The following is a 21,866-nucleotide window of genomic DNA, read 5'->3' as shown; positions in this document are numbered from 1 at the left end:
AAACCTTATCAAGAGCTAGGCAATGTGTACATGTTATCTACATCAACCCCAAGGAACCAACACAGTGCTAAGAGTAAAAGGGGCAGAACTGATAATGATGTGTGGCAATGTCAAACTGACCTTCCAGGAGGAAAGAGAGCCTCCCATTCTCCAAAACTGTTAAACTGTATTAATTTGGAAAGGGATCTTTAGGACAGGGATGAACAACTAGTCCCACCTGCTGATATCAGCTGATAATAAGCTAATGGAAACCAAAACAAAATTTTTTTTGAAGCAGAAAGTCCATTTCCATGAATATATTCACTCCTGATATGAAGGTGGGGAGAGAGTCTTACTTCAAGTACACGGTTGGAGAAGCCATTGTTTTTGACATGCATGATACCAATGACAAATCAGACCTTTAAAAATATTAAGCAATGTCAATATGAAACTATAAAAAAGCACTTTATAGACATCATTGAAAAACTGAAGACTAGGGAAAATGTTGGTTTTATAGATTTATTTTCAAAGAGTAAAACACTTATACAATTTAAATACAAGTCCATCAGAATCACTCTGTCAGAGTCAGCAATGATGCGAAAATGTGTCCTCACTGCCAGACATTCGCCACTATCATCTGAGTCCTCTCTCCCTAAAGCCAAAGGGTCTGGAAAAGATAAAATAAGTTCAATGTTATTTTTGATGTGTTCTTATTAATGGTAAGTGACATCTTTCAGGTGCTAAAAATGCAGCATCTGGCTGAGTGCAGTGGCTCATGCTCGTAATCCCAGCCCTTGGGGAGACCAAGGTGGGCGGATCACCTGAGGTCAGGAGTTCGAGACCAGCCTGGCCAACATGGTAAAACCCCATCTCTACTAAAAATATAAAAATTAGCTGGGCGTGGAGGTACACGCCTGTAATCCCAGTTACCCAGGAGGCTGAGGCAGGAGAATCGCTTGAACCCAGGAGGCGGAGGTTACAGTAAGCCGAGATCATGCCACTACACTCCAGCCTGGGCAACAGAGCAAGATTCCATCTAAAAAAACAAACAAACAAACAAAAAGACAGGGTCACTAAAAGCTAAAGACACTAATATAATATTTTAATGCAAAAAGTCTTATTTGATTATTCTAGGGCCCAAGTAACAAGAGCTACTATTTACTAAGAGGCTTCTTTACATCATTGTATCAAGTGATATATACACTCTCTGCAATTTTGCTTTCACAAAAGCCCCAGGTAGGTCCTATCATTACCCCCATATTACATACGAGGAAACTGAGGCTTACAGAGCTAAGCAGTCTGCCTGAGACCACCAGGCTTACAGAGTCTGGCAGAGCTGAAAATAAACTTGGGTGTGTCTGACTCCAAAGTCCATCCTCTTACCCATGAGGCCTCTCTTGCTTAATTAAGAGCCAGGTCGGGCCGGGCACAGTGGTTCATGGCTGTAATCCCAGCACTTTGGGAGGCTGAGGCGGGCAGATCATGAGGTCAGGAGATCAAGACCATCCTGGCTAACACGGTGAAACCCTGTCTCTACTAAAAATACAAAAAATTAGCTGGGCGTGGTGGCGGGTGCCTGTAGTCACAGCTACTTGGGAGGCTGAGGCAGGAGAATGGCGTGAAACCAGGAGGCGGAGCTTGCAGTGAGCCAAGAGCACACCACTGCACTCCAGCCTGGGTGACAGAGCGAGACTCCATCTCCAAAAAAAAAAAAGAGCCAGGTCACCTCAGTGTCTTACCCAGCAGGCTGGGCTTGCCTTGGGTGAGTAATTGAGGGAGATAGAGGTCTGTTTCCAGGTTATCCTGCTCAGTACTTTGTACAAAACTCTGCTTTTGTGAGGAGAGCTGACAGTCAAGGGAGTTCTATACAGGAATGACAGCTCTCAACCTCTCAAAGATCACCACCACGGCTGGGCCCCTTTGAGTGGCAGACAACAGGAAAGGGCTTGCATTTTATAAGCAGTGAAAAATCTTGGTCAAGCATTTCCATTTTCTATTTCTTCTTGAGTTTCCTTTATTGAAGAACCATAATTAAATCTACGGGTGAACATCATTTTAGAAGTCTAATTATTTACCTGATATTTTATTCATATACATCCTTCTTATCTGCAATGTAATCTACAATTTCTTGTGGACACATTAACTTTTCAGCATCTGTATCAGGAATTTCAAACCCTAAAAGAAAAATACACAACAATGTGAGAGAGTTTAAAAAAAAAAATCCTTTAGAACTGAACACACCTGACCCTTCTACAACAGCTACAAGTATATCAAAACTTTCAGCAACCTTGAATGCCATTTAGGTTGTGGGCCAGTTAGCTTCTAGACAGTATGCAAGGAGGTTGGGTACAATGCTTTGGAGGTATGTTTGTTTGTTTGTTGAGATAGAATTCATATAATAGCAAATTCCTCCTTGTACACATACATACATATATAGATATATATAATTTGGTTATATATAAAATTTGGTTATATATATATAAAATTTGGTTATATATATATATAAAATTTGGTAGTTTTTAGTAAATTCACAACATTGTGCAACCATCACCATTGTAAAAGAGACCCAGTGCCCATCAGCAGTCACTCCCCATCCTCCCTAGTTCTGGCAACCACTCATCTACTTTCTATCTTGATTTGCCTCTTCTTGACATTTCATGTAAGTGGTATATAACGTGTCATCTTCTGTGTCTGGCTTCTTTCACTCAGCACGTTCTCGAGGGTCATCGTGCTGTAACACGTCACCCATGCTTTTTTTTTTCATGATAGTTGGGTTTTTATAAATGGCTGGGTTTTGATAGTTAGCTTACTTTGGGCCAAACGCTGTGCTGAGCATTTTACACATAATCTCTAATTCTCACAGCAATCCCAATCCTGGGGTTCCTACTATTATCACCCACTTTACAGCTGCGGAAACAGGCTTTGAGAGATAGTTACTTGTCCAGGCTCATACCTAAGCTCAATTCCAGACCTGGTACTGTGAAGCACTAGGCAAAGGATTCCATCCTAGTCAGCATCATCTGTGAGGAATTTTAACTAGGCCCTGCTCTGCAGAATAGCACAGAAGTCCTTTGATTTCCTATTCAACCAACTCACGCAGAAACAGCCATGGAGCCTTAGAAAGGTCTCACTTGCACAACACACCGTCCCAAACTTGGAGTGTGCACGTGAGCCAGGATAAGAGAACAAGGCCGGAGGCTCTGGGTGCGTCTCTTGTCCTGGCACACACTACTTCCACCTGGTTCATGTCACCCGAGCTCAGGAGGGGCTGATGTGCCATCGGCATGTGTTCCGGGCAGGCTTTCGCCCTTTGTCTTAGAACTCCGTCTGAAGAATCAGTCCCCTGGAACCATCTCTGGTCATTCGGCTCTTGGCACAACACTGGGCACTCTGCTGGGCTTGTGCAAGGTGCTTTCTGAATAAATGTACCATCCCTAAAGCTTACTTCACCTGATGGTAAGTGGGCAGGAAGGTGTGTGTGTAGGGCAGTGGATACTACTGTTTCTACTAATATTTAATTCTAACTCCAATTCAGACTCCCACCATTTCTTTCAGTTTAATCCACCTTAATCAAAAATCACAGTATATAGATACAAGACTGAGCCTTACCAAATTCGTCTTCCATGGCCATGATAATCTCCACTTGGTCCAAACTGTCTAAGCCCAGGTCTTTCATAAAATGAGAATCTACTGAAAGCTGCAAGAAAGGAGCACCAAACACAAAATGTAGTCCATGAAAGCATTTGCTTCCCAAGATAACAGGGTGGTACAATGCCACTTAATCACTATATCGAATTTTTTTATTATACTTTAAGTTTTAGGGTACATGTGCACAACGTGCAGGTTTGATACACATGTGCCATGCTGGCTTGCTGCACCCATCAACTCATCATTTACATTATGTATTTCTCCTAATGCTATCCCTCCCCCAGCTCCCCACCCACTGACAGGCCCCGGTGCGTGATGCTCCCCACCCTGTGTCCAACCGATCTCACTGTTCAGTTCCCACCTATGAGTGAGAACATGAAGTGTTTGGTTTTCTGTCCTTGTGACTATATCGAATTCTTTTTAACATACAGAGGCCATGGCTGACATTTTATATGTAACCTGTGCTGGTATGTACATGGTTTGCTTTATCTTATTCTACTTGATTTTAAAGTGAACAATATATACATAGCTAATGAAGAATTTCACTCTGTATGTTTTTTTGTTTGTTTTTTGAGAGAGTCTCACTCTGTCACCCAGGCTGGAGTGCAATGCAATGGCACGATCTTGGCTCACTGCAAACTTGGCCTCCCGGGTTCAAGCAATTCTCATGCCTCAGCCTCCCGCGTAGCTGGGATTGCAGGCACCCACCACCATGATGCCCAGCTAATTTTTTTGTATTTTTAGTAGAGACAGGGTTTTTGCCATGTTGGCCAGGCTGGTCTTGAACTCCTGATCTAGGGAGATCCACCCACCTCAGCCTCCCAAAGTGCTGCGATTACAGGCGTGAGCTCCCGCACCCGGCCCAATCTATATGTTTTACTGAGATCTCTGATCATTGCTCTGAATGACATCTGAAGAAGTTTGGGTATTTTTGCTGCCTTACTGACAACTAAGGCCTAGACTCCACACCTTAAGTGGCATTATGATTATAAACTGTAGGCAGCTTCATGTTACAAAGTGTTTACTATCACCCTATCACTCTAATTTAGACCTCAGGATCACCAGGAATGATTCTTCAAAAACGTATATCAAAAACAAACTGCCTTACCTACACAACAGATTCCATTTATTTTCGTTGTTACACAGAGTCTTACCCTGCCACCCAGGCTGCAGTGCAGTGGCGTGACCTCGGCTCACTGCACCCTCTGCCTCCCAGGTTCAAGCAGTTCTCTGCCTCATCCTCCCAAGTAGCTGGGATTACAGGTGTCCGCCACCACGCCTGGCTAATTTTTGTATTTTTAGTAGAGATGGGGTTTCACCATCTTGGCCAGGCTGGTCTTGAATTCCTGACCTCATGATCCACTCGCCTCAGCCTCCCAAAGTGCTGGGATTACAGGCGTGAGCCACCACGACCAGCCCCACTTGTGTTTTTATTATTTATTGTTATTATTTTTGAGATGGAGTTTCACTCTTGTTGCCTAGGCTGGACTGCAACGGCGCTATCTCGGCTCATTGCAACCTTCACCTCCCGGGTTCAAGTGATTCTCCTGCCTCAGCCTCCCGAGTAGCTGAGATTACAGGTATACACCACCATGCCTGGCTAATTTTGTATTTTTAGTAGAGATGAGGTTTTTCCATGTTGGTCAGGCTGGTCTCGAACTCCCAACCTCAGGTGATCTGCCTGCCTCAGCCTCCCAAAGTGCTGGGATTACAGGCATGAGCCACCGTGCCCGGCCACTTGTGTTTTTTAAAAAGGGTGAGATACACATATAATACACACATAATATACACACATATGCGTATACTGCTTTAACATATGCATTGAATACCTTTGGAAACACACATGAAACTGGTAGTGCTGGTTGTCTCCCAGAATGGGCTGGGTGGCTGGGAGCCAGGGAGATTTTTACTGAGTATCTTGCCCTTTGCATTTTGTACCATGTAATTTAAATACTCTATATTTAAAGAAAAAAATTCAAACCACCATCAGTTACCTTCTCTGGGTCAATCTTGTCATAGAGTTTCAATACGTAAAGAACACGGTCCCGGATGCCCTCTAACGTCAAAGGGGGCACGTCGCTATACTGGCGGCACAACGGTGTAACTCTACCAGGAACCTACAGCGAGGGCAGGAAGAAAACACTGTCATTGAATGGAAAATGCCTCTAAATCAATGCACAAGCCTATAGGTAACTTGCACAGAACTTTTGGGGCTGTAGAGAACGCACAGCGTCTGATTCTCATTGTGACCATTAGGACACACCACGTTGCAGGACTGGGTAATCGCAGAAGCCCCAACAGTTCGGCAGCATCTCAGGCCTCCTTCCTGGGAGCCAGGACCGGCTCCTCTGCCTCCTGGGTTCAACCCTCAGGCTCTGGACATTCATCCCGCTCTGCGACACTAACTGCCACTAAAATTGTCTGGCGTCTGCAGAATGCCTATGTCTTCTCATGGCATCTTTTCAGCATCCCGAGGCCTCTCTAGGGAGCTGCCACCTTTAATAGGCAGACCCAAGTCAAAATAACCCACAAGGAAAGAGCTGTCACGGTAAACCCAAAGGCAATTCAAACTGAGGACCATACACCAGAAAGGTCTAGTTTGGTTCCAGCAGGTATCTCCCTGACCTCAGCCAGGACAAAGGAAGCTGGCCACCCACCCAAAGAGAGGATGAGGGAGCTTACAGTCATTATATTCCAATCTGTTTCCCTTCCAGCAAGGCTTGCCACATGGCCACCAGCCAAACCATGAGCCCTTCTGGCCTCGGCCATGTTAGAGCAGTATCTCACGTATCTCTGGTATTAGTCGGCTCGATGTTTAGGTATTTTAGGGTATTGACCAGATTTCATTCAACAAATGTGGAATGAGCTGCAATTACAGGTCAGGGAGTTTAATGCTGTGGAAGGTACAACACAGAACCAGAGAAAACAAAACAGGGTATTTGGCAGTTTTGCTCACTACAGAAATCCCTAATCTGGCTGGTCATGGTGGCTCACGCCTATAATCACAGCACTTTGGGAGGCCAAGGTGGGCAGATCACCTGAGGTCAGGAGTTCGAGACCAAGCTGGCCAACATGGTGAAACCCTATCTCACTACTAAAAATACAAAATTTAGCCAGGCATGGTGGTGGGCGCCTGTAATCCCAGTTACTCAAGAGACTGAGGCAGAAGAATCACTTGAACGTGGGAGGCAGAGGTTGCAGTGAGCCGAGACCATGCCATTACATTCCAGCCTGGGCGACAGAGCAAGACTCCGTCTCAAAAAAAAAAAAAAAAAGGACTCCCTAATCTAAGTTGGTTTGTTTACCTCCTGAAGTTGATTTTAAGTCCAAGGCTTGGAGTTCTTAAGGCATTTCCCTATAGAAAGTGGGGCTGCTTGTTAGGGCTCAGGTCCCTGAAACTCACAAAGGTCCATAAAAAATCATAATAAATACTGCCCAGGGAACCAAACCAGTATAACCTCTGTATAAGAAACATTCATCTTGCATAAAGAACAGGTATTGGGCCAGGTGTGGTGTCTCACACCTGTAATCCCAGTACTTTGCGAGGCCGAGGTGGGCCAATCACTTGAGGCCAGTAGTTCAAGACCAGCCTGGCCAAAATGGTGAAGTCTCGTCTCTACTAAAAATACAAAAATTAGCCGGGCATGGTGGTGTGTGCCTGTAATCCCAGCTATTCAGGTGGCTGAGGCATGAGAATTGCTTGAACCCAGGAGAGAAGTTGCAGTGAGCCGAGATCGTGCCACTGCCCTCCACCTTGGGCCACAGAGCTGATACTCTCTCTCTCAAAAAAATAAAATAAAAGAAAAGAAAAAGAAGTCAGTTATTAAAATCAGGTTTATGCCGGGCACAGTGGCTCACACTTGTAATCCCAACACTTTGGGAAGCTGAGGCAGGCAGATCATGAAGTCAGGAGTTCGAGACCAGCCTGACCAACGTGGTGAAACCCCATCTCTACTAAAAATATAAAAATTAGCTGAGCGTGGTAGCATGTGCCTGTAATCCCATCTACTCAGGAGGCTGAAGCAGGAGAATCACTTGAACCTGGGACACAGTAAGCCAAGATCACTCCAGCATGGGCGACAGAGTGAGATTCCTTCTCAAAAAAAAAAAAAAAAATCAAGTTTAATCAGCAAGCTAAAGACATGAGTTGGAGAGTTAGATATTCTAACTGAGCCTTTCTGAGTACTTTCAAGAGTTTTAGAGCACTTTTCTTTGTCTAAATGTCTGGTCTCCTTTCCTATTATACATGGTATCCTTTCCTATTATGGGTTAAGGAGACCTTTGATACAGGCACATCACTGGCCTACTTAACAATGACTCAAATAGGTTTCCAAGTCATAAATAAAATGGAGAAGAAAGGAATAAAGAGAAAGGGGAAGAAATGAGGTAATATGGCAATGGCAGAAAAGAAGTTTCAGGTGGAAGGATCCAACAGAGGCTATGTGCTTATCAAGAAATGGTATGAGGCCAGGTGTGGTGGCTCACGCCTGTAATCCCAGCACTTTGGGAGGGCAAGGTGCGCAGATCACTTGCAGTCAGGAGTTTAAGACCAGCCTGCCCAACATAGTGAAACCCCGTCTCTACTAAAAATACAAAAATTAGCCGGGTATGGTGACGTGTGCCTACAATCCCAGCTACTCAGGAGGCTGAAGTAGGAGGATCACTTGAACCTAGGAGGCAGAGGTTGCAGTGAACTCAGATCTTGGCTCTACACTCCAGCCTGGGCGATAGGGTGAGACTCCTTCTCCAAAAAACAAAAAAAAGAAAAAAAATGGTATGAGGTCAGGTGTGGTGGCCCACGCCTGTAATCCCAACACTTTGGGAGGCCAAAGTGGAAGGACTGCTTGAGCCCAGGAGTTCCAGACCAACCTGGGCAACAAAGCAAGACCTTGGACCCAGGGAGACTGGTGAGGGTATACTCTATGTTCATACACAGCTACCTATGAGGTCAACTAGGTTGTCAGCATTGTCCTCAGCAGCTCCGGCAAGTACCTACAGGGGCCATGTGGGTACTGTGTGATTAAATTAAATGAGTCTCTGACTGGAGGCCACATGCCATCTAGAGTGGGTGCTGCATCAGGGTCAGCATGAGGCAGTAAGTTAGTGGGCAAGAGCTCAGACTCTGAAACTAGACTGCCTATGCCTGCACCATGGTGCTGGCTCTCACTAGTTGTTTGGCCTTGGGTGGGTTACTTAACCTTGTACACCTCAGTTTCCTCATCTGTAAAATGGGGATAAACAACAGTACCATACTCACAGGACTGTTGTGAAGAGATGAAGTAAAGGGCTTGGACATTGGCTGGCACTTACACAGTAAGTGCTATTTTGGGTTATTTAGTAGGATCCTGAGACCAATGACCAGCAGCAGCTAGTTTGATGCCTTGGCTGTAGCGCAGCCCCAAACTACTTGATCCTACTCCCCTCTCATGCTTCTGCCTCTGGTCTCTATTGATTTCTTTTTCTTTTTTTTTTCAGACAGAGTCTCACTGTGTTGCCCAGGCTGGAGTGCAGTGTTGTGACCTCGGCTCACTACAACCTCTGCCTTCTGGGTTCAAGTGATTCTTATGCCTCTGCCTCCCAAGTAGCTGGGATTACAGGCATGCTCCACCATGCCTGGCTAATTCCTGTATTTTTAGTGGAGATGAGGTTTCACCATGTTGGCCAGGCTGGTCCTGAATTTCTGGTCTCAAGTGATCCACTCACCTCAGCCTCCCAAAGTGCTGGGATTACAGGCATAAACTACCATGGCTGGCCTCCATTGATTTCTTATCAAGTCAGGCTATGATACTGCCCTAAGCACTTTACACACATCATCTTCCTTCAGCTCTCCAGTAATCTGGTGAGATCGATGATACTATCACCCTCCTTTTTACAGATGAGAAACTGAGGCAGGGGGAGGTTAGGTATCCCCCTCACCCCCATGTTCTTCCAGCATGGCCTCTTGGAAGGTCTTGTTGCTCCTTCTAGCTGGATCTCTGTTGACTGGGAAAAAATAAAAGGGATACAAAATGGACAAGCACCTCCCCAACAGCCAACATGTGAGGTTTCTGGTGTTAACTGTTCTTCCTCAAGATCTACACTTAACAATTATATGGGAAATAAACCACCTCTCCCAGACATCAGAGAAGGTACTGTTTGCAGGTAAAGAGTGACGGCCCTCTGGACTAGTAATTCAAATGGATGAGGTTCCATCAGAATCCAGGTACTCCACTGGGGCCCACTTTTGCCTGAGGCAAACTCAGAGGAGGCTAAGGAGAGGGCTTTAAAGGCTGTCTCTACAAACTGCCGACTGGTCCACTCTACATAGGCAGCCCAGACCTCTCCAACTCAACAGTTTGGAAATGAACTCCTGACCTGTCTCCAAAACTCCTGCTTATAGACCTCTGTTCCTTCTCCGCCACCTGGGGATTATTCCTTCAATAAGCCCTGCTTCATGTTCACTCCTTATGACCTTGGCAGAGAACATCCACAATTCCTCACTGCAGCATACAGCTCCCTTCATGATATGCTCACTCTCTTCCCCCCAACAATGTTCCCTTCCAGACACCCTAAGAGTCAACCACAAGGGCTCTTCCTGGTCTCTGCACAGGCCTTCAAGATCATGTTTGCTGAAAGGTTGGTCAAGTACCTCTTTTTGCTTCTGCATTACACACACACGTTCTCACAATGGCTTGCCTTTATCTATTTACATGACTGTCTCAGAAGCCTGGGAACTTAACCTGTGTGCCAAGAACTGTGCAATGGGCTGGAAATGCAAAGATGAACATGACACAACCTTCCCCCCAGAGAAGCTTACACTCTAATGGAAGAGACCAATCCACAGATCATTTTAGCTGAAATAAAAATATGGCAAGCACCACAACAGAAGTATCTGTAGGCTGATGCAATAACCAAGGTTGTCACTCAGTCCTTGAGTGGCCAGGAAGGAGGATGCCAGACTTGGCATCTCCGCTCACTGGCGATCTCGGCTCACTGCAACCTCCGCCTCCCGGGTTCAAGCGATTCTCCTGCCTCAGCCTCCTGAGTAGCTGGGATACAGGCGCATGCCACCATGCCCGGCTAATTTTTTTTATTTTTAGTAGAGAAGGGGTTTCACTGTGTTAGCCAGAATGGTCTCCATCGCCTGACCTCGTGATCCGCCTGCCTCGGCATCCCAAAGTGCTGGGTTTACAGGCGTGAGCCACCGCGCCCGGTCTAATTTATATATTTTTTTGTAGAGACGGGGTTCTACCATGTTGCCTAGGAAGGTCTCAAACTCCTGGGCTCAAGCGATCCGCCCACCTCAGCCTCCCAAAGTGCTGGGATTACAGGCATGAGCCACCGCGCCTGGCCAGACACACTTATTTTTCACACTAACATGCAGTCAATGTTGAAACCCTATGACTTTGAAAAGGGGTTTCATAACTTGACCTTGGGAGTCTATCCTACCTTAAGAAGGTTATTTTTATTCTCAATTGCACTTCAGAGTCATCTGGAGAGCCTAGAACAACAACAACAGGCCGGGCACGGTGGTTCACGCCTGTAATCGCAGCACTTTGGGAGGCCAAGGCGGGTGGACTGCGAGGTCAGGGGTTCAAGACCAGCCTGGCCAATATGATGAAACCCCCTCTCTACTAAAAATACAAAAATTAGCCGGGCATGGTGGTGGGCGCCTGTAGTCCCAAATGCTCGAGAGGCTGAGGGAGGAGAATCGCTTGAACCTGACAGGTGGAGGTTGCCGTGAACCGGAGGTTGCAGTGAGCCGAGATCACGGCACTGCACTCCAGCCTGTGCGACAGAGCGAGACTCAAAAACAACAACAATAACAACACCACCACCATGGCAGGGCATCATCCCAGAGGAATAAATCAGCAGGAAGGGGGAGGGGGAAAGCTTTTCTGTTTTTTCAAGTTACCCACGTAATTTGAATATGGAGCTAGGTTTGAAAATCACTGCCTCCTGGCGTTTCAGCCTCACGCAGATTTCATCAGCTCAAGCTATATACTACAGGCACAGTCGTTCTTTGGTATTCGCGCAGGAGATTGGTTGCAGGACCCCTGACTATACCCAAATCCGCGCACACTCATGTCCCGCCGTCAGCCTTGCAGAATCCCCTTATAGGAAGAGCCTGCCCTCCTTATACGCAGGGCGGCACATCCCGTAAATACTGGCCGCGTTTGATTGAAAAAAAATCCACATATAAGCGGACCAAAGCAATTCAAATCCTTATTGTTCAAAGGTCACCTGCATTTGTTTCCTAGAATTACTTCCAGGAGTCCTGGACACAGGCAGAAGGTGCAGCAGGGAAAAGTAAGGACAGAACTGCAGAGAGAACCGCTCTGTAGAAGGCTGTAGGCCAGCCAGTGTGGCTGCCTCTTTGCATGCTGCTTTCACAATACGGTGACCAATACGTATTTTGAGACGGTACGAGATGCTCTATCCGCATTAACTCATCTAATCCTCATTGCTACTCCGCAAGGTAGAGGCCAGTATCCCAATTTTGCAGGTGAGTATGAGCGAGGCTAGAAGACTTGTCCAAAGTTTCGGTAAGCGGCAGTCCAGCGGTGCTGGACTCGAATCAGTGCTCTTGCTAGTTATTACGAGGTCACCCGGCCTCCCGGCAGGGGTCAACTAAACACCTTTAGGCAGCGGGGCTGCGGAGCGAGCCGGCTGCCCCCCAGGTCACCCCTGCGGGCAGCTGGCGCGGCCGGGGTGCCCGGCCCCCACCCCCACCAGGCCCAATTCCTGACCCCTGCCAAGCCCCAGAAAAATCACCGCGAGTCACCTGCGCGAGCTTTAAGGCCGGCTGCAAAGGCCCGAGCCTCGTCTGGGTCCCCGCGGAGCACAGACCGGTGCTGAGAGGCCGGGCCACGGTCTGCATCCGGACCCGGGGCAGCGGCGCAAGGGCCGCGGGCAGGCAGCGGACATAGGCTGAAAGGACACGAGACGCCATAGCTACGCCGACCCAGGATGCACTGCGCCGCCGCCACCGGCCCACGGTTCCTCTCCGGCAGCGCGCAGGCGACGCACAGAGCAGCGCTGTCGGGTACCGCCGGCGGTGGCGGCCCCTGGCGGCTCCTGGAGGCACTGCGCCCTCGGAGCCCATCCAGGTTCGGGACTAACAGTTGCTTGGTGCCTGTGCAGACGTTGCCGTCTTTCCCTAAGCGACATGACACGAGAAACCTACTTTCATTTTTTATCTGAAAGTTCTGAAATACATCTATTTAAACGTTTGGTGCCGGGCGCAGTGGCTCACACCTTTAATCCTAGCACTTTGGGAGGTCAAGGTGGCAGGACTGCTTGAGCTCAGGAGTTCAAGACTAACCTGGCCAACATGGCAAGACTCCGTCTCTGTTACAAAAAAGATTAAAAGAAAAAAAGGATAAAGTTTTGATTCCACGATTCTTCCACAAGTATTAACATTTATTGAATAGGTTATATATATATGAAAAATAATGTGAAAAAATAATTTCAATACATAACTAAGACTAATAAATGTGAGCATTACGATTAAAACAACATACATGTTTTATAACTTGACAGTGTATAATATAGCTGTCAGGTCCACGACTATGCCAACTGTCATGCCCACAGCCAGGTTCCAGCCCATATGGAGCTCTGAGGTGAGTGGGTGGATGAGCAGATAGCTGAAAGAACACTCAGGGGACGGTAGGCAGGTGAATGATTTTATTCAGCAGCAGCTCTCATCAGCAGCTTACTTACACTAGTTCTCTCACACTGTCCACCTTGTCTCAGCTGCTTAGTCCCGTGGCGCTGACACAGCTGCGAGGCTGCTCTCCCTTGCCTTCAGGGTCAGCAGCTTAACTCTTTCTCTCAGCTGTGTTCTGGCTCCCCCACGTCTGTCTGCAAAGACGGACAGCTGTGGCTCTCTTACTCTTTCTCTGGGCACGAACGCCTGTACAGTATTAGCAGGGCAATTATACCTTTTACAGAAAATAGTGGCTTAGAGCCAAGTGATGGCCTTCCCATGTTATGGCTACATGGCTGTGATGACAAGTGGAGTTATACGCCTGTGTCTAAACTTGCTGAGTCACGCAGGATGTAAACATCTTACCTTGGCCTATCCTTGACCAAAGCACAGCTATGTTCCTTACAATAGCTAACAAAAATAGGTAAGTGAGGGAGGAGTTTAAGTAGGTGAATTCCTATTTCTAAGCAGGTAGTCAAAGGATATTGACTGAAATTGAAACATACGGGATAGTGACTCCAAATTCTGAAATCTGCCTGAATGAATGATCCAATAATGCCATCAGTTTTACCTCAATTTATTTTTATTTTTGTTAAATCCAAGTAAAATAAAATGTAATGGTATGCTGCCAGGTGCGGTGGCTCACAACTGTAATCCCAGCACTTTGGGAGGCTGAGGCAGGTGGATCACCTGAGGTCAGGAGTTCAAGACAGTCCTGGACAACATGCTGAAACCCCGTCTCCACTAAAAATACAAAACTTAGCCAGGTGTGGTGGCAGGTGCCTGTAATCTCAGCTACTCAGGAGGCAGGAGGCTGAGACAGGAGAATCGCTTGTACCCGGGAGGCGGAGGTTGCAGGGAGCTGAGATCGCGCCATTGCACTCTAGCCTGGGCAACAAGAGTGAAACTCCATCTCAAAAAAAAAAAAAAAATTGAATATCTGTTAAGTACTCATTGTTGAGGCTGCAACAGTGAGGAAGCCAGACATGCAAACCTGGTTCAGTGACTTAACTCTGTAATCCCAGCACTTTGGGAGGCCAAGGGAGGTGGATCGCTTGAGCCTAGGAGTTTGAGACCAGCCTAGGCAACACAGGGAGACCCTGTCTCCACAAAAAACTTAAAAAATTAGCCAGGCGTGGTGGTGCATGTCTGTGGTCCCAGCTGCTTGGGAAAGCTGAGGTGGGAGGACCAATTGAGCCCAGGAGGTCAAGGCTGCAGTGAACTATGATTGTACCACTGCACTCCAGCCTGGGCAACAGAGTGAGACTCTGTCTCCCAAAAAATGTAACTCTAAGCTTAGGAAGAACCTAATAGCCTACTAAGTTCACACTTGGGGCCATCTCTTCCCATGACCTATCTAGTATTTCAGTGTTACATGTATGTATATATGTATTTATTGAGATGGGGTTTCACCGTGTTAGCCAGGATGGTCTCAAACTCCTGACCTGGTGATCTGCCTGTCTCGGCCTCCCAAAGTGCTGGGATTACAGGCGTGAGCCACTGAGCCTGGCATCAATGTTACATTTAATCCTTTTGGTCAAACATAACAAATCATCTCTTATTTAAATAATTTGGGAGAGCTGCTTTTCCCTGTAGCAAACAAATGAAGACAAAATATCAGCCTACATGGCCTATAGGCTGTCCTTTCTGCCCAGAATATCCTTTGCTTCTGCTTTGATCTACTTACCCTGCAAGGCTCAGCTAAATTTCCACCTTCCACGAAGTTTTCCAGGACTCCTGACAACCCAGCTGCTCAGCCTTTGAGTTTCCATAATAGCACCTGGAACATATCCCTTAAAAAAATTTTTTTTTTAGCTTCCTTTTTTTTACCTTGAGACGGAGTCTCACTCTGTTGTCCAGGCTGGAGTGCAGTGGTACAATCTCTGCTCACTGCAATGTCTGCCTCCCAAGTTCAAGCGATTCTCCTGTCTCAGCCTCTCGAGTAGCTGGGATTACAGGTGTGTGCTACCACACCCAGCTACTCTTTGGATTTTTCACCATGTTGGCCAGGCCGGTCTCAAACTCCTAACCTCCAATTACCTGCCCACCTCGGCCTCCAAAGTGCTGGGATTACAGGGGTGTGCCACCGTGCCGGGTCTGAAACATACCCCTTAAATTAAAAATACGGTACTTGGCCGGGCGCGGTGGCTCAAGCCTGTAATCCCAGCACATTGGGAGGCCGAGACAGGCAGATCACGAGGTCAGGAGATCGAGATCATCCTGGCGAACACAGTGAAACCCCGTCTCTACTAAAAAAATACAAAAAACCAGCCGGGCGAGGTGGCGGGCGCCTGTAGTCCCAGCTACTTGGGAGGCTGAGGCAGGAGAATGGCGTAAACCCGGGAGGCGGAGTTTGCAGTGAGCTGAGATTGTGCCACTGCACTCCAGCCTAGGCGACAGAGCGAGACTCCGTCTCAAAAAAAAAAAAAAAAAAAAGGTACTGTCTGCTTTATGTGACAGTCTCTCGTACTAGTGCAGAGGTCTCACAGCAATCATTTACATACCTACTGTGTCAAGTAGATGCTCAGAGTTTGTGCAACCATTACTGACTAGAATTACTTTGTACCTTAGTTTTGTTAACTCTTGTTATTATCAAGATAATAATACAGGTTTCTCAAGGTTTGTGAGTAAATTAAATCTTTACAAAAAGTTCTCTAGTATCTATGATGCACTAGCAAATAATTTGAGTTTAAAAACTGTGGGTATAGAATTTGTAAAGGAGGCTGGGTGTGGAGGCTCACACCTGTAATCTTAGTATGTTGTGAGGGGATGCCACAGTGGGTAGATGGCTTGAGCCAGTGGGTAGATGGCTTGGTTCAAGACCAGCCTGGGCGACACAGTGAGACACATAGTGAGACTGTCTCACACAAAAAAATTTTTTTTAATTAGCTGGATATGGTAGCCCATACCTTAGTCCCAGCTACTGGGGAGGCTGAGGTGGGAGGATCACCTGAGCATGGGGACGTCGAGACTGCAGTGAGTTGTGATCTCACCATTGCACTCCAGCCTGGGCAACAGAGTGAGACCGTCTCAAAGAAAATATAATAGACATCCTTTGAAAATAAAAAATTAAAAACAAAACAAAACAGAATTTGTAAATGAGCAAAAACTATAGTATCATAAAAATGTGTCTTTTTTTGTGTGTGTGAACCACCCACCTCTTATGATCCACCCACCTCAGCCTCCCAAAGTGCTGGGATTACAGCACTGCGCCCGGCCAAAAATGTGTCTTTTTTTTTTTTTGAGACAGAGTCTTGCTCTGTCCTCCAGGCTGGAGTGCAGTGGCGCGATCTCAGCTCACTGCACCTACGCCTCCCGAGTCCAAGCGATTCTCCTGCCTCAGCCTCCCGAGCAGCTGGGACTACAGGAGTGTGCCACCATGCCTGGCTAATTTTTTGTATTTTTAGTAGAGACAGCATTTCACTGTGTTAGCCAGGATGGTCTCAATCTCCTTACCTAGTGATTTGCCCACCTTGGCCTCCCAAGTGCTGGGATTACAGGCATGATCCACCGCGTCCGGCCCAAAAATGTGTCTTTAAAAAATATAAACTTCTTCGGCCAGGCACAGTGGCTCATGCCTGTAATCCCAGTACTTTGGGAGGCTGACATAGGCAGATCACCTGAGGTCGGAAGTTCCAGACAGACCCCCCGGTCAACATGGTGAAACCCTGTCTCTACAAAAAATACAAAAATTAGCCGAGTATGGTGGAGCACACCTGTCATCCCAGCTACTCGGGAGGCTGAGGCATGAGCATTGCTTGAATCCGGGAGGCAGAGGTTGCAGTGAGCTGAGATCATCCCACTGCACTCCAGCCTGGGTGACAGAGGGAGACTCCGTTCTGAAAACAAACAAACAAAAAAGTGGTGGTGGTTCATGCCTGTAATCCCAGCACTTTGGGAGGCCGAGGCAGGTGGATCACTTGAGGTCAGGAGTTCACAGACTGCCTAACCAACATGGTGAGACCCCCGTCTCTACTAAAAATACAAAAATTAGCTGGGTGTGGTGGTGGGTGCCTGTAATCCCAGCTACTTGAGAGGCCGAGGCAGGGGAATCACTTGAAGAGGCAGAGGTTGCAATGAGCCGAGATCATGCCACTGCACTCCAGCCTGGGTGACAGAGTGAGGCTCCATCTCAAAAAAAGGTTACTCTAGTTATAATGCAGCACTGGCATGAAGGATGCATGAGAATGAAAAAGAATAAGAGCATTCCTAAATTCGGATATTTTAATAGGTTTCATATTATTTTAGTATATATATAAAAATAGAGTATTACAAATAGCACAAAAAGTATATTGCGTATTAGTGTAGTAAGTTAACTGGACTGAAATTTACACTTACTAGGCAAACACTATTGATTAAATATCCTAGTTGTATAATAATTAGTTCTTGCTTCTGCAAGTGATCTTGAAAGAATGGGAAACAATAATATGCCAAGCAGAATGTATAAAAATAAATATTTATTGCCATTTGAAGCTTTATGTACACCTTTAAAAGCACATGTACAAATGTGGGGAATTACAAAAATCAACCTAAAACCCTTTTTCTCAAAGTAAACATAAATGTACATCCAAGATCAGTGGTGCCACCATCATCAGAATAAAAAATAAGTCTGTCTGGACATATACAAGTAATTATTTTAAATGTCATTCAGATATTTTCCTTTATATTTAAAACTCCAAAAAATACTAAGAGGCCCCATATATCCAGAAAATTGTGTTTTCGCTTTACCCTAACTTACGAGTAGCGGTATACAAATATATTTCCATCTTTTTGTCCAGCCAGCAAATGAGAGTCTGTACCTGACCACTTCACAAAAGACCAATGTTGGTCAGAGATAGGTGGGAGGAGGGCAGTACACTGACCGAGAAGTAAGTCCCAAATGGCAATTGTTCCAGAAGTCAAGATTGCTGCTGCACAATGATCTTTCACGTCACCTTCCAGGAACCTGATAGCATACAAAGAAGATATAATTCAGATTACATATCCAAAAAACAATTAAAAAAAGAAAAGGTCAAAACCATGTTCCCCCAACCAGCAACAGGAGCAAAAATCCCTGTAACTATGAATGCCTACATTTGCAGTCTTAGAGGTCTGTTGGCTATTGTGTTGTAGTTTCGGACAGAATCACATGTCCAGTTCCCGTCAATCTGTCTGATGCATCTTGTACCACTTGAAGGCAGGCTCACAGTGGCCTTCCTTCCACTCTCCATCACTCCGGCCAAACTCAGTCCCAATTCAGTGTCATTGCTCTTGCCGTTCTCTGTCCCTGGCAGGTGAGTTCTTGTCATCATTCAGGCCTGTTAGTCCATAGAAAGGTCATGCCTAATCCTCTGAGGCAGTGCACACACATACTGGAGTCTGTTCCATCTTTATTACATATATGTTTTTATCTTCATTGCATTTTTCACTATTTGAGTTTATCCTGTTTCCATATTCAGTGGGTATTTCCCCCATAAAAGATGCCATCTATGAAGCAGAAACCTACCTGGTTGCCTTTTTAACTTAGACAAGGGCTCTGCAGTCAGCTACCTGGGTTTAAATTCTAACTCTACAAAGTAAGAGCTGTGTAACCTTGGGCAAATTATTTAACTTTATCAGTGCAATAGAGATGATTTTAAGAGCAAAACTTCACAGGACTGTGGTGAGGTTAAATGAAACAGTTCCTATAAAAGGCTTAGCATAGTGCCTGGCACACAGGAGGTGCTCAATAAAAATTAGCTATAATTAGCCAGGTGCAGTGGCTCACGCCTGTAATCCCAGCAATTTGGGAGGCCGAGGCGGGTGAATCACCTGAGGTTGGGAGTTTGAGACCAGCCTGGCCAACATGGAGAAACCCGGTCTTTACTAAAAATACAAAATTACCAGGCGTGGTAGCATGAGCCCGTAATCCCAGCTACTTGGGAGGCTGAAGCACAAGAATTGCTTGAACCTGGGAGGCGGAGGTTGCAGTGAGCCAAGACTGTGCCACTGCACTCCAACGTGGGCGATAAAGCGAGACCCTGTCTCAAAAAAAAAAAAAATTAACTATTATTGTGGCCGGGCCTGGTGGCTCATGCCTGTAATCCCAGAACTTTGGGAGGCTGAGGGAGGTGGATCACCTGAGGTCAGGAGTTCACAACCAGCCTGGCCAACATGGCGAAGCCCCGTCTCTACTAAAAATACAAAAATTAGCTGGGCATGGTAGCATGTGCCTGTAATCCCAGCTACTAGGGCACTAAGGCAAGAGGATCGCTTGAACCTGGGAGGCAGAGGTTGCAGTGAGCTGAGATCATGCCACTGCACTCCAGCCTGGGGAACAGAGCGAGACTCTTAAAAAAAAAAAAAAAGTAGCTATTATTATTACTCACTGCTGTATCACTGGTGCCTGGGGCATGGCCAGCTCTCAAAAGAATATTATATGAATGAACTGCACGATACTTTTTATCCCTGGTTCCCACCCAACTCTGTGTACCTAACTCCTAACTTACCTTTGGAAATTCCCTAAGGTTTTCTTTGATAGTCTCTCCCCAACCCTCTACTGCCAATTAAGGTGCCTGCCTCTCCACTCTTGTGCTCTCAAACAGTGCAAGCTTCGCGTATTGCGTTTTGTGCACTGAAAAAGTCACTAGTTTTCCCTTCTAGTTCCCATGAAATTAGAAACAGTTTTTGTTTTTTGTTTTTTTTTTTGAGACAAAGTCCCGCTTTGTTGCCCAGGCTGAAGTGCAATGTTGAGATCTCAGCTCATCGCAACCTCCACCTCCTGGATTCAAGTGACTCTCCTGTCTCAGCCTCCCCAGTAGCTGGGATTACAGGTGCACACCACTGCACCCAGCTAATTTTTGTATTTTTAGTGGAGCCAGGGTTTCACCATGTTAGCCAGGCTGGTCTTGAACTCCTGACCTCAAGTGATCTTCCTGTCTTGGCCTCCCAAAGTGCTGGGAATACAGGCGTGAACCACTGCACCGGCCAGAAATAGCAGTGTTTTGCTATGGTCTGAATGCTTGTGTCCTCCCAAGATTAATCTGTTGAAACCTAATCACCAATGTGATGGTATCAGGAGGTGGGGCTTTTGAGAAGTGATTGGTGGTTTTGTAAAAGAGGCCCCAGAGAGCTGCCTTCTACCATATGAGGACACAGTGAAAAGGTACCATCTATGAACCAGGAAATAGGTTCTCACCAGACACTGAATCTGCCAGCACCTTGATCTTGGACTTCCCAGCCTACAGAATGGTAAGAAATAAACTTTGTTGTTTACAGGCTACCCAGTCTGTGGTATTATGTTGTAGCAGCCTGATAGGACTAAGATATGCTTCCTACATGATTGGTACCAAATAGGCTTTCAAGGATTCCTGAACAGATGAGTTTGAAAAGTGACAAAGGAAATGCTTGACCAGTTATCTTTATCTTTAATCTCTAGGACCAACGACTATGGTTCTCTCTTCAAATCCAAGAAAGCAAGTTGTATATGAAAGCATATACTGCAGATGTTCTGAGGTTCTGAGGTTCTTAGGTTCTTAAAAAAATAAATAAATACATAACCAAGCATAGTGGCATGTACCTGTAGTCCCAACTACTTGGGAAGCTGAGGTGGGAAGATGGCATGACCTGGGAGGCAGAGTTGCAGTGAGCTGAGATCGTGCCACTGCACTCCAGCCCAGGCAACAGATCAAGACCCTGCAGAAGTGCCACAGCTGGCTAAGTGCAGGGATGGAGAATGTCTTTTAGAACATGTACTTATCAAATAAGCTTTGCATACGGTCCAAAAAAACATGCACTGTAACTGTCAAGGTCCTTTATCCTTGTGAGTTATCAAAGCCCGACCTTGTTTTCTTGATTTACTTCAGCCCAGGCTGGAGTACAGTGGTGCAATCTCGGCTCACTGCAACCTCCGCCTCCCGGGTTCAAGCGATTCTCCTGCCTCAGCATCCTAGGTAGCTGGGATTACAGACAGCGTACCACCGCGCCCACCTAATTTTTGTATTTGAGTAGAGACTGGGTTTCACCATGTTGGTCAGGCTGGTCTTGAACTCCTGACCTTGTGATCCACCCGCCTTGGCCTCCCAAAGTGCTGGGATTACAAGCGTGAGCCACTGCACCCAGTTTTTTTTTTTTTTTTTTTTTTGAGACAGAGTCTCGCTCTGTCACCCAGGCTAGAGTGCAGTGGCACAATCTCGGCTCACTGCAACCTGCACTTCCCGGGTTCAAGCAACCCCAGCCTCCTGAGTAGCTAGGATTACAGGCGCCCGCCACCGTACCCAGCTAATTTTTGTATTTTTTTTTTTTTTAGACGGAGTCTTGCTCTTGTCACTCAGGCTGGAGTGCAGTGGCGCGATCTCCGCTCACTGCAAGCTCCACCTCCCAGGTTCATGCCATTCTCCTGCCCCAGCCTCCCAAGTAGCTGGGACCACAGGCGCCTGCCACCACGCCCAGCTAATTTTTGATATTTTTAGTAGAGACGGGGTTTCACCATGTTAGCCAGGATGGTCTCGATCTCCTGACCTCATGATCCGCCCACCTTGGCCTCCCAAAGTGCTGGGATTACAGGCATGAGCCACTGCCCGGCCAGATAAAT

General features: G+C 46.4%; 2 protein-coding genes across 8 annotated transcripts in view; both read right to left on the bottom strand.

Moving 5' to 3' along the window:
* Positions 1-482: 482 nt before the first annotated feature.
* On the bottom strand, positions 483-12,620 carry NDUFAB1 (NADH:ubiquinone oxidoreductase subunit AB1). The gene is made up of 5 exons (XM_033217747.1): positions 12,392-12,620; positions 5,622-5,744; positions 3,589-3,676; positions 2,055-2,154; positions 483-646 (listed from the first exon to the last, which is right to left on the bottom strand). Exons 1-4 carry the CDS (start codon positions 12,557-12,559, stop codon positions 2,063-2,065), a joined length of 471 nt encoding a protein of 156 aa, XP_033073638.1. The 5' UTR covers positions 12,560-12,620; the 3' UTR covers positions 483-646; positions 2,055-2,062.
* Positions 12,621-17,752: 5,132 nt separating this feature from the next.
* Positions 17,753-21,866, bottom strand: part of PALB2 (partner and localizer of BRCA2) — a 37,827-nt gene continuing 33,713 nt past the window's right edge. For all 7 annotated transcript variants that reach the window (XM_033217737.1, XM_033217738.1, XM_033217735.1 and 4 more), the window contains one exon: positions 17,753-18,260. In XM_033217737.1, the coding sequence (XP_033073628.1) occupies positions 18,050-18,260 (211 nt within the window). In that variant the 3' untranslated portion in view covers positions 17,753-18,049. The remainder of the gene's footprint in view (positions 18,261-21,866) is intronic.

Source organism: Trachypithecus francoisi, unplaced genomic scaffold, assembly GCF_009764315.1.
Source record: "Trachypithecus francoisi isolate TF-2019V2 unplaced genomic scaffold, Tfra_2.0 Lachesis_group10, whole genome shotgun sequence".
Classification (NCBI taxonomy): Eukaryota; Metazoa; Chordata; class Mammalia; order Primates; family Cercopithecidae; genus Trachypithecus; species Trachypithecus francoisi.
The sequence above is the reverse complement of the archived record's forward strand: the minus strand, read 5'-3'. Positions and strand labels throughout refer to the sequence as shown.

Bases quoted from the DNA above. Each gene is read 5' to 3' on its own strand.
- NDUFAB1 (XM_033217747.1), bottom strand. From the start codon at position 12,559: ATGGCGTCTCGTGTCCTTTCAGCCTATGTCCGCTGCCTGCCCGCGGCC. The intron at 3,677-5,621 runs GTAACTGATGGT...CCTTTCTTGCAG, and splicing joins ACAAGATTGACCCAGAGAAG to CTTTCAGTAGATTCTCATTT. The intron at 2,155-3,588 runs GTAAGGCTCAGT...TTTTTCTTTTAG, and splicing joins GGCCATGGAAGACGAATTTG to GGTTTGAAATTCCTGATACA.